Raw genomic sequence first — 11,556 nt, 5'->3', positions numbered from 1 at the left:
TCAGAGTCTCAGTGAGGTCAGGCTGGCAGCAGGACCAGGGCCTCTTTGGCCCCCATCTCACTGTCTCCATTGCTCCTCCCCCATGCACAGGTGGAACAGCTAGAGGTATTTCAGAGAGAACAAACTAAGCAGGTAATGCCTGGGGTTCTTCCTAAATGCTGGCTGCTTAAGCGGTGACCAGTCTTGGTGTATGACCCCAGCTGCAGCTTGCCTCCGCCACCTCCTGTTGTGAACTGTTTGTGAAGGGGGAAGGGTGAAGCCGTGGAATCCAGGCCCAGGCTGCCCTGGAGCGCAGTGTGCCGGGCCCTCTCTCAGGCCTCATTCCACCCATCCCAGGTCGGCCCCTCCACCCTTCTGCACTATCTCTCATCTCCCTGTCAGGGACAAGGGGGTAGGGTAGGCTTCATCTCTCCTATATATGAACCAGTGACTGACAACCCTTAGGATTCCCAGTTCTCTAAGTCCTTTTCCAAGTCTAGGTACTCAGTGAAGAGGACTAACAGAGTGACTATGGGCCTTGTTTAACACAGCCCTCTCCTTTCCTGCAGAAGCCATAAAAGCGATAAGCAAGGCAGCCCTCACAGGTTAGAGAGGGTTGTGAACTTGGGATGCCTACCCATCACCGTCTGGGCCTTAACCCTGAGCACGAAATAGATGTCTAGGAGTAGGAGGGGCCTCCACCAGACAGAGGAGTGGCATGGGCTGGCTGCCCTGCTCTCACAAGGCTCTCTCTGTGCTGCCCTAGACGTCAAGCCTGTTGAGCTGGTATTTAGTGGGAGTGCCCTTTCTCTGCCAGACCGCCTACCCAGTCACCTCACGTGTGCTGGAGAATTGGACCTTCCTTTCCTCCTATCACCTTTCTTCCCAAGGAGACCAGGATGATGGAGATAGTCAAACCAAATACAAACAGTTAGCAATAGAGCCTTTCCTGATTATGCTTGAGCTCCTGGAATGCCTGGGGGAACCAGGAGTGCTTGTGGCTGTGATGGTCCCTCTCATCACCCCTTGTTCCTCTGTGGGAGTTGGGTGGGCTTGGACATGTGCTTCCCCTGCTCTGATCTGCCATGCTACCCACTCTGCTAGCGCCAGCCCTAACAGCCTGTGGCCATTGGGAAAAGGTATGATTACCTGTGGGCTTTTGCTTTGTTGGTTTCTGGGAGGAGGATTGGGTATTGAATGAGTATTCTGCTAGAGTTTAGAGGCGAGGTCCCTGTTCTTGTCCCTAACCCGGAAAGGTTGGGGCTGGGCAGGGCGGCAGCAGTAGGGTGGTGGTGTTTCAGCTTTCCAGAATCAGTTCTGCTGAATCTGGCAGCTGCAGGCCTCTGTCCCTCCAAGCTGGGGGTAGAGGCGAGCATGGGCAGGTGGCTCTGACAACACCTGTGTGTTGGGTCCCTCACTCAGGTCCTGCCAACTAAACTGGGCAGCAGAGTGTTTCCTAATTGGAGGCCAGAGAAAGGACCCGAATTTCTTTTTCTAGGAATACTGGGGGGCCTTGGTCTGGGGAAACCCCATAATTTGCCTGGACATCCAGGGGGAGGCCTTCTGAGTATTCTCTTCTTCCCTCCCCTGCCCCAGGTAGAAGAACTGAGTAAGAAACTAGCTGACCATGACCAAGCCAGCAAGGTGCAGCAGCAGAAGCTTAAGGTGGGACAGATGGGGGAGGGAAGGTGTTCTATAAGCCCTCGGACTGTGGTGGGTGTGGGGGCAGGGGAGGGGCACACTGGGGGCTTGGCAGCCTTAGGAGGCCTGCCTGTGGCTCAGGGGCCTCCTGCATGTGCCTCCTGGGAGCTCTGAAGGGAAGACTGGAGTGGCTTCCATCCCTCAAACTTTTGCTGTTTACTGTAGTAGCTACTAGCCATATGTGGTTAAATTTAAATTATAATTAAATTAAAAATTCAGTTCCTTTGTCACACTAGCCACATTCCCCTGCTCAGTAACTGTGTGTGGCTAGTGGCTGCCATATTGGACAGGGCAGATACAGAACATTACCATCATTGCAGGAAGTCCTGCTGGATGGTGCTGGTCTAGACAGTCTAGCCTTAAGGAGTGAGAGTGTCAATGACACGTAATGTTATAATACAATTTAATATTTTTAATGTTTTCAATGAAGTCACCTTCTTGGGTTAATATTTGCTTTCTTGCAGTCTAGGTTTCACAGCTTTTAGTTGGGGGGCAAAGGAACTGGGCATCAGTGGCCCTGGGACTCATTAAAGCCTTTTTGGGTCACAAGAATTGGTGGGAGCTCAGAGCTTCATTTGCCCAGCTCACTTCCAGGTGTTCCATACCATGTCACCATTAGGTGATAAAAAGGTGCTTGTTATACTCCTTTTGGGGGCCTTCCTGGTACTCGGTGTTATATAGAAGAGGTACAGCTGGATGATCCTGCGCTGTATCTGGTACAGACTAAGCAGTTGCTGGCATTGTGAGTGGACAGAGAACCTGACACAAGGAATCTGTGGTCTGGAGAGGAGACAGTGCCAGTGTCATAAGTGAGCCCACACAGGCTTTGGAGTCAGGTGGACCAAGGTTCAAATCTTACTTTGTTTAGTCACTATAACCTTGGTCAATTTGCTTAAATCTCTGAGCTCAATTTTTTCATCTCTGGTGGAGATAAAGTTACTTCCCAGAGTGGCTCTGGGGAGAAATGAGTTCACATATCCTGAGAACTCACATCACAAGTGCTTATCTCTGTGTTCTGCAGCAAGGTGTTCCCTGAGGATCAGTTCCCTTCCTCCCTGGGGAGGCTGACTATGTACTCTTGGAGAGAGAATGAGACAGTTTGTGCCTGGTCTCAAAGAAGGGCCAGAACTCTTCCAGAAATGACATTAGCTGGACAGGGAAAGCTGCTGCAGACCTTGGAGTGTGTGATGTTTCAGTAGGCTTGAGTTGGGAGGGGGAGTACAAGGATTTTTCCACTTCCTGAGTGAATTTGCAGGAGTTTGAAAACACCATGGAGCTCAAGAGGCTAGGGCAAAGCAGTGGATTTGGGTGGAGCCACCAGACCAGCCGTCCCCATCAGCCTTCCTCATGCTTTTCAGGCCCAGGGCGGTGAGAGCCAGCAAGAGGCCCAACGCCTCCAGGCCCAGCTGAGTGAGCTGCAGGCCCAGCTGAGCCAGAAGGAGCAGGCAGCTGAGCACTACAAGCTGCAGGTGAGGAGCCCAGCCCCAGGCCACTCTGCCCTCCCTCGTGCCCTCCCCCACCGCCACCCACCCCATCTGCCCACACAGATGGAGAAAGCCAAGACCCATTATGATGCCAAGAAGCAGCAGAACCAAGAACTTCAGGAGCAGCTGCGGAGCCTGGAGCAGTTGCAGAAGGAAAACAAGGAGCTGAGGACTGAAGCCGAACGGCTGGGCCGTGAACTGCAGCAGGCCGGGTTGAAGACCAAGGAGACTGAACAGACCTGCCACCACCTTACTGCCCAGGTGCGAAGCCTGGAGGCACAGGTAAGTATCTGACTGAGCAGACTCCCTTATCTCTGTTATAATGGACCCATGCACCCTCCTCTCCTAAGCCATCCCTGCTTTAGCCTTCTCTTCACTCTCCCTGGTCCTCTGCTTCCCAGGTCGCCCACGCTGACCAGCAGCTTCGAGACCTAGGCAAGTTCCAGGTGGCAACTGATGCCTTAAAGAGCCGGGAGCCCCAGGCCAAACCTCAGCTGGATTTGAGTATTGACAGCCTGGATCTGAGCTGTGAGGAGGGGACCCCACTCACTATCACCAGGTCAGGAGGCACCCTTCTTCCCTCAGTCTATTGTACATTGAGCCTACTGTTTACCAGGCTGTATCTTGGGCACTGGGGCTGTGAGGTAAATAAGATGTCCCTCTGGAAGTGTATTCTTAGAGGAGAATAAAGGAAAAGTATTACAGGTGTTAATGTTAGATATTTGTGTAGGGCACAGTGGGATCAAAATAAATGAGTGGTCAGAAAAGGCTTCATGGGTGCTGTCACTCCTGAATCTTGAAAGGAGCTGTAGGTATGATGTGTGCCTAGTGGACAGAGCAGTGAGAGCAAAGGCTGAGAAAGAGCCTTGCTGGGCTGGAAAGTGAGGTTGGGAGGGCCGCCTGGACTCGCCACTGAAGAAGGCTGGCATTTAGACTTGATCCTAAAGGCATTGAGGGACCTCTGAAGGGCTTGAAATTGAGTACATGATCAGATTTACATCTTAGAAAGCTTATCCTTATAGCCAGTGTAGAAGCTGAGACGAGAAACAAATTTTTATTAAATAAATACTTATGTGCCAGATACTGCTATAGACATTTGAAAAATATTAATTCATTTAACATGAAATTGGGGCATAAAAGCAAAGTCCCTTGCCCAAGGTTCCACAGTGGCAGAGCTGGGCTTGAACCTGGGCGGCCTGGCTCAAGTCTTTGCTTGTCACCATTCTGGTGCCTCTCTGATGCTGTTGTCACTCTAGGTGATAGGAGATGAGGCAATCAGGGGAGGATGTGGGAGTGGAGTGGGGTGTGGTTAGACTTGCTGATTGGGTTTGGCAGGAGAGGGAAGACTAGGATCCTGCCAATGTTTGGCTGGGTGACCAGGTGGAGGCTGCTCCCATTCGCTGAAATAGGAATTAGGAGTAGGAACGGATGGGCTAAGTTTGGGACATGTCCATTGTGGAAATAGCTGTAGGTATCCTGGGCAGATATCTGGGCCGTGGATACATGGGTCTGGAGAGGAGGGTCTGGGCTAAGGCAGAGGCCTGGGAGTTTAAGGGCGTAGATGCGCTGACCCCAAGCGTCAAGAGTGGACTGAAGGGAAAGCCCAGGTCAAGGGCTTTCCTTGGTACTTCTGAATAATCAGAGCGAGAATGGGGTGCTTGACCTGGTCTGCTTGTAATACATGTAGGAAATGGTGACTCTGGAGCAAAGGGATGGACAGAATGCCTTCTAGCCCCAAAAGTGGCACCTCAGTAAGTTTCTTTTCTACAGCAAGCTGCCTCGTACCCAGCCAGATGGCACCAGCATTCCTGGAGAGCCAGCCTCACCCATCTCCCAGCGCCTGCCCCCCAAGGTGGAATCCCTGGAGAGTCTCTACTTTACCCCCATTCCTTCTCGGGTTCAGGCCCCCCTGGAGAGCAGCCTAGACTCCCTGGGGGATGTCTTCCTGGACTCAGGCCGGAAGACTCGCTCTGCTCGTCGGCGTACTACGCAAATCATCAACATCACCATGACCAAGGTCAGGCTGCTGGGAGTGGGGCTGCAGGAAAGTAATGCTCACATCCTCTCAGGGCATCTTTCCATTGGGTCTTCAAAACAGCCTCAAAAGGAAGCCAGGGCTGACCAGCCCTTATCTTACAGAAGGGAAATCTGAGACTCTGAGAAGGATCTTAGACCTCTTTTGTAGAAAGGGGCAGAGCTGGAATTGGATGCCTATCTACTGAACATAAGGCTGGTGTCCTCTCCATGTGTAGCACTGACCCTGTACAGACTGAAGGGAGAGAATATGGAGAAGTTGCAGCCCAGCCTGTGCCTCTCAGTACCGCCCCCTGGGTAGCTAAGATGTTGTGGTCACCCACTGGGCTGTCCTTGTTTCCATATCTTGAGGTTAGGGGGCAGAGGAGAGGTGCCTTTAGTGCAACAGGGGGCTCCTCTGTGCAAAGTGCCCTGTTACCAAGAAGCTGGAAAAGTTCTAAAAGATAGGGCCCTGGCAAGGTTGGAAGGCTCCAGCTGTTCCACATGCTGGGTCTGTGAGGAGTCTGGGGCAGGGACGGTGGAGGCTGTGTGATGAATGTGACTAGCTCAGGAGACATGAGTTCCAGCCCTGGCTCTCCCCCTTCCTAGCTGTGTGACCTTTGGGCCAGCCACTTCCTTTCTTTGAACCTCACTTCTAAAATGGTCTGATACACTCTGCCTTTGCTTCCTCAAAGCACTTTTTAATAGACTCCATGGAAAACAGGTAGAAGAGAGTCCTGATAGCCTCAGCACCTTGTGCCAGATTCTGGTAACAAGGCCCATTTCTCGCAGACGTCCAACTAGGGAACCCTGCAAAGCAGTGTGGGAACACATGGAGCTGTGCTGTGGGCTCTGAGGAACTTTAGGAGGAGGGTATCAGGGTGCCTCACTCTACCCACCACAACAGATTCATCCTCTCTTTCAGAAGCCAGATGTGGAGGAGCCAGACAGTGCCAACTCATCCTTCTATAGCACGCAGTCTGCCCCTGCTTCCCAGGCTGGCCCAAGAGCCACCTCCTCTACTCAGTCTCTAGCCCGCCTGGGCTCTCCCGACGATGGCAACTCGGCTCTGCTCAGCCTGCCTGGCTACCGGCCTACCACTCGCAGCTCTGCTCGCCGCTCCCAGGCCAGGGTGTCCAGTGGGGCCCCTCCAGGTGAGGACTGTTCCCTAACCCTGTCCCTACCCAAAGATTAGACTGAAAGCGGATTCTGGCATAGGGAAACGACAAGCTTTTAAAAACCCAAAACTAGCTTCCTGGCTGCCTTGCCTGTCCAGCAAAGGGGCTATGCTGGGCAATCAGGCTGCTGTTAATCTCAGCCAGTGTGAACTGGAAATTCTCATACAGGGGGCCTGGGATTCTCAGCACAATAGTGACGCTGAGAGGCCCTTCTCAGATGGTGATGGGCTGCCAGAGGGCCAGGCTGGCTAGTGGTCTAATGGCTAGTGGTCTATCCTCAGATTCCTGGAGGCTCTTGCTTTCAGGGACTCCCTGGGTATCCTGGCCCTCGAGTAGCTTTTCTTGGTGTCACAGCTTCTGCATATGACTTCTTTTGACCTCCCAAGGGAGTGAGCCAGCTGCCGTGGTAGAAATGGTCTGAGCACTGCTGCTGTTTCTGCAGCTCCGAGCAGAGCAGGACTCTGGGCTACTATAACGGCTTCAAGTCCACTATAGGTGGACAGGAGTGGTGGCAACAAAAGCTGGCGAGATGCCACGGCCTGTGGGCAACCAGCTGCCTCCACCCTCATTCTTCCTGACCTTCCATTTCCACTTGTTCCAACTTCCCTGCCCTCCCCAGGAAGGAACAGCTTCTATATGGGCACCTGCCAGGACGAGCCCGAGCAGCTGGATGACTGGAACCGCATTGCAGAGTTGCAGCAGCGCAACCGAGTCTGCCCGCCGCACCTGAAGACCTGCTATCCCCTGGAGTCCAGGGTGAGCTCTGGGGTCACCTGCATAGGACCTGCCCACGCTGGCTTACCTTTTCCTCCCTTGGCATTCCATCCTAGTGCCACCTGCTGACCTAGCCTGAGTACTAGTGCCCTGGGTCTCTGGCCTCCAGGAAGGTGAGGTGACTGTATGCTTCCAGTGGAACAGCCAGCAGGGAAGGAGTTAAGGGACGAAGTCACTGTGGGTAGGCAAGAGCTTGGAGAGGTCTGCTTGGGACTACTCTGCTCTGGCCTTTGTGCAGGGTGTAGGCAGAGAAAGCAACAGGGCAGGAGTCCTTTTGCAATAGGAAGGCTCCAGCTGTTCCACATGCTGGGTCTGTGAGAGTCTGGGGCAGTACTGCTCCAGCTCCAAACACTTGTACCCCATGCAGCCTTCTCTGAGCCTGGCTACCATCACAGATGAGGAGATGAAAACCGGTGACCCCCAGGAGACCCTGCGCCGAGCCAGCATGCAGCCAACCCAGATAGCTGAGGGTGCTGGCATCACCACCCGGCAGCGCAAACGGGTCTCCTTAGAGCCCCACCAGGGCCCTGGCACCCCTGAGGTAGGTGACATTGGCTTCTGTGTTTTGTTCTGACAGCCTGCCCAGGTCAGGCTCAGCTCACCAAGTTTGAAAAGTGGACTAAAGGGTAGGCTGCTGGCTCGGAGGTGGGGTAGGGAGTGGGAATGGTGCTTCTGGCTGGACAGGCTGACGCATGAGGTCCACTCAGACACCTGGCTTTGGATGTGAAATCCTCTTGCCGCTGTCTGCCTAAGTGTCCTCTTCCCCATAGTCTAAGAAGCCCACCAGTTGTTTCCCACGTCCCATGACTCCCCGGGACCGACATGAAGGGCGCAAACAGAGCACTGCGGAGGCCCAGAAGAAAGCAGCTCCACCTGCTGTTAAACAGGTGAGTCAGGGGTTGAAGGGAGACACTACAGCAGCAGGTTGGCCTGGGAAGGCAGCGACAGAGTACCCAGGTTGACCGCCCCTCCCCACAGGCTGACCGCCGCCAGTCCATGGCCTTCAGCATCCTCAACACGCCCAAGAAGCTCGGGAATAGCCTTCTGCGGAGGGGGACCTCAAAGAAAGCCCTGTCCAAGGCCTCCCCCAACACCCGCAGTGGAACCCGTCGCTCTCCTCGCATCGCCACGACCACAGCCAGTGCTGCCACTGCTGCCGCCATCGCTGCTGCCACCCCTCGGGCCAAGGGCAAGGTGGGGGCACTGATAGGGAACGGGGGGGGTGGGTTCAACTCCCAGGAAACCTGGTGGAAGCCTGGGCACTGCCCCTGACCACCCATGGGACAGCCTCCAAGGCAGGGCAGAGCTAGGCTGCCGGAGGTTGGGGGCTAAGAGCAGGCGCTTCCCATCTTGGTTGGATGCTCAGTATTGAGGAGAGGAGACAATGACATTCCTAGTGAGAATGCCCAGAGCTGCTTAAACACAGCACCTGGTGAGCTGAAGGCTGACCTGTCTAGGGCCACACCATTGAAGGGGGTCCTCGTTAGGGTTGTGCCAGAGCAGGAAGAGGTCTTCCTGAGCCAGCTATTGCAGGCTGGCATCACAAGTGTCATCCAACCGAGTGACTATGTCTCTTTCTTTCAGGCAAAGCACTAAAGGGCCGGTACCAGTGAGTGGCCCCACCTGTGTCCCTGATGCTGACCTTGCCTGGTCTTCCTCCTCCTACTGTCCCTCTCAGTGCCTTCTCTCAGCTCCCAGGCCAATAGTGGCCAAACCCCTAGAGACAGTGATGCCTGCCCACACCTTGGCCTGGTACCTGGACCTTTACCAGAGCCTTTACTAGGTGAACAGGTGTGTCCTCAGAGTTGGCCTGGAGCCTGGACAGTCTGGGTCCTCTCCCTACGTTGCCTCCTGATGTTTTCACAGAGCAAAGTCAAGTTACTTCTCCATCACAACCAGATTTGAGGCTGGCTTTGAGTGGCTGGGTCGTTGTGCCCAGCCAGTCCTGTCAGCCTCTGGATCTAGAAGGGACCATTGGAGGAGCAGACCCTGGTCCCTGCTGCTCCTGGTGGCTGGGCCTAACAGGGTCCCTTGCTCTTAAAAGTCCAGGACTGGGCGTTGACCTAGTGGGAGCACCCCACCCCCAGGTGCTCCCATCCACCCAAGGACCCAGTTGCCCAGAGGATGCTCTTTTCCAGGAATGATGGGCCCATGCAGAAGGGGGTGCCAGGGGACAGCCTTCAGTGGCAGCTCATCCACCACCTTCCCCAGAATTGTACTGGGGTGGGATTTGGAGTGATGGGAAGGTTTTTAAGGGCCAGGGATGGATCTTTTCTAAATGTTATTACTTGTAAATAAAGTCTATTTTTCTCCCTTGAGTGCTGAGTTGCCTTGATCTTTGTGGGACAAGAAAGGAAATCTGGGTTCTTTAGAGCATACCTTTGTTCCTGCCCAGACCACCTACCGCCTTTCAAATCCCTTCTCCTGGCCTTTCTGGGGCAAAAAGATCATCTCACACTTCATTTCTGGCTTCTGCTCAGGGAGCATTATGGGCTGTCCTTGTCTAAGGGCCTGTGTCCCCTGGATCTTTGTCTTTAGTTTCCAAGTGGCAGTCCTCTTCCCACAGTCCCTCCTGGAATGGGCCAAATTCTGTGAGTAGAAGGATGGCCTAAATGACCGAGATGTCAGTATGCCTCCACTGAAAAATCATTTATGAATGTCCATTGTGGGCTCTGCTGGATATGACACAGATTCAGCTGTATGCAGATCAGAAGCAGCCTCTGACCCATCCCTTCCCTGGGACAATCCAGTCAAGGAAAAATACATAGGCACAGCTTAGAGACAATTGCAGCTTTGATTCCAGACCACTGAAGTGAAGTGACTATCCCAGGAGTCCCACGATTTTGTTTCCCGGTGCATATAAAGTTATGTTTACACTATTCTGTAGTCAATTACATTTGCAACAGCATTATGTCTAAAAAATGTACACATTTTAAAAAATAAACCATTGCTAAAAAGTGCTAACCATCATCTAAGCCTTCAGCAAGTCGTAATCTTTTTGCTGGTGGAAGGGCTTGTTGGCTGCTGACAGATCAGGGTGTTGGTTGCTGAAGGCTGCGGTAGCTGTGGCAATTTCTCAAAAAAAAGTTGGCTCTATTGACTCTTCCTTTCATGGACAATTTCTCTTTAGCATGCAGTGCTGTTAGAACTTCTTTTAAAATTGGAGTCGATCCTCTGAGACCTTGCTGCTGTTTTATCAACTAAGTTTGTGTGATATTCTAAAATCCTTTGTGGTCATTTCAACAATCTTTATCTTCACCAGGAATAGATTCCACCTCAAGAAACCACTTTTTTGGCTCATCCATATGAAACAACTCATCTGTTTTATCAGGAAATTTCAGTTCAGTTATCTTCAGGCTCTACTTCTCATTCTAGTTCGCTTGCTATTTCCACCACATCTGCAGTTACTTCTTCCATTGACGTCCAAGTCATCCATGAGGGCTGGCTTCAACTTATTCCAAACCCATTAATGGTGACATTTTGAATCATGAATGTTCTTACTGGCATCTAGAATGGGGAATAAGTTTTTTACTTTGCCCAGATCCACCAGAGGAATCACTATTATATGGCAACTATAGCCTTATGAAATGTATTTCTTAAGAAGATTCGAAAGTTGAAATTACTCCTAGATCCATGGGTTGCAAAATGGATGCTGGGTTAGCAGTTATGAAAAACAGTTATATGTCTTCATCAGAACTCTTGGGTGACCAGGTGCTTGTCAATGAGCAGCAAAATTTTGAATCTTTTTTTTTCTGAGCAGTAGGTCCCAACAATGGGCTAAAAATATGCAGTAAGCCATGTTGTGAACAGATGTGCTATCATCCTGGCTTTGTTGTTCCATTTCTAGAGCACAGAGCACATTTAGCATAATTCTTAAGGGCCCTTGGATTTTCAAATGGTAAATGAGCATTGGCGCCAACTTAAAAGTCACCAGCTGCATTAGCCCCTAACAAGATGGTCAGCCTGTCCTTTGAAGCTTTGAAACCAGATGTTGACTTTTCTCTAGCTATAAGTCCTGGATGGCCTCTTCTTCCAATAGAAGGCTAGTTTGTCTACACTGAAAATCTAGTAAGGGTAGCCATCTTAACTTTCTTAGCTAGATTTTCTGCGTAACTTGTTGCAGATTTTCCATCAGTGCCTGCTGCTTTACCTTCCACTTCTATGTTATGGAGATGGGTTTTTTTTTTTTACCTTAAATCTCATGAGCCAACTTCTGCTAGCTTCAAACTTTTCGTCTGCAGCTTCCTCACCTCTCTCAGCCTTTACAGAATTAAAGAGTTAGGGCCTTGCTCTGGATCAGGCTTTGGCATAAGGGAATGTCGTGGCCGGTTTCATCTATCCAGGCCACTAAAACTTTCTCCATATCAGCAATAAGGCTGTTTTGCTTTCTTGTCATTTGTGTGCTCCCTGGTGTAGCACTTTTAATT

General features: G+C 51.8%; 1 protein-coding gene across 8 annotated transcripts in view; it reads left to right on the top strand.

Moving 5' to 3' along the window:
* NUMA1 (nuclear mitotic apparatus protein 1) overlaps positions 1-9,447 on the top strand; it is a 64,833-nt gene extending 55,386 nt beyond the window's left edge. For 6 of the 8 annotated variants that reach the window (XM_039847928.1, XM_039847929.1, XM_039847930.1 and 3 more), the window contains 12 exons: positions 91-132; positions 1,576-1,644; positions 3,039-3,149; positions 3,228-3,446; positions 3,566-3,723; positions 4,935-5,181; positions 6,103-6,331; positions 6,975-7,111; positions 7,497-7,670; positions 7,900-8,016; positions 8,108-8,323; positions 8,714-9,447. In XM_039847928.1, coding sequence (XP_039703862.1) covers positions 91-132; positions 1,576-1,644; positions 3,039-3,149; positions 3,228-3,446; positions 3,566-3,723; positions 4,935-5,181; positions 6,103-6,331; positions 6,975-7,111; positions 7,497-7,670; positions 7,900-8,016; positions 8,108-8,323; positions 8,714-8,725 — 1,731 coding nt within the window. In that variant the 3' untranslated portion in view covers positions 8,726-9,447. The remainder of the gene's footprint in view (positions 1-90; positions 133-1,575; positions 1,645-3,038; positions 3,150-3,227; positions 3,447-3,565; positions 3,724-4,934; positions 5,182-6,102; positions 6,332-6,974; positions 7,112-7,496; positions 7,671-7,899; positions 8,017-8,107; positions 8,324-8,713) is intronic. The other 2 variants (XM_039847932.1, XM_039847933.1) reach the window with 2 other exon arrangements.
* Positions 9,448-11,556: the final 2,109 nt, after the last annotated feature.

The sequence above is a fragment of the Pteropus medius genome, unplaced genomic scaffold (assembly GCF_902729225.1).
Source record: "Pteropus medius unplaced genomic scaffold, Ma_sr-lr_union100, whole genome shotgun sequence".
NCBI classification, from domain to species: domain Eukaryota; kingdom Metazoa; phylum Chordata; class Mammalia; order Chiroptera; family Pteropodidae; genus Pteropus; species Pteropus medius.
Note: the sequence above shows the minus strand (reverse complement) of the source record. Positions and strands in the feature narration are given on the sequence as shown.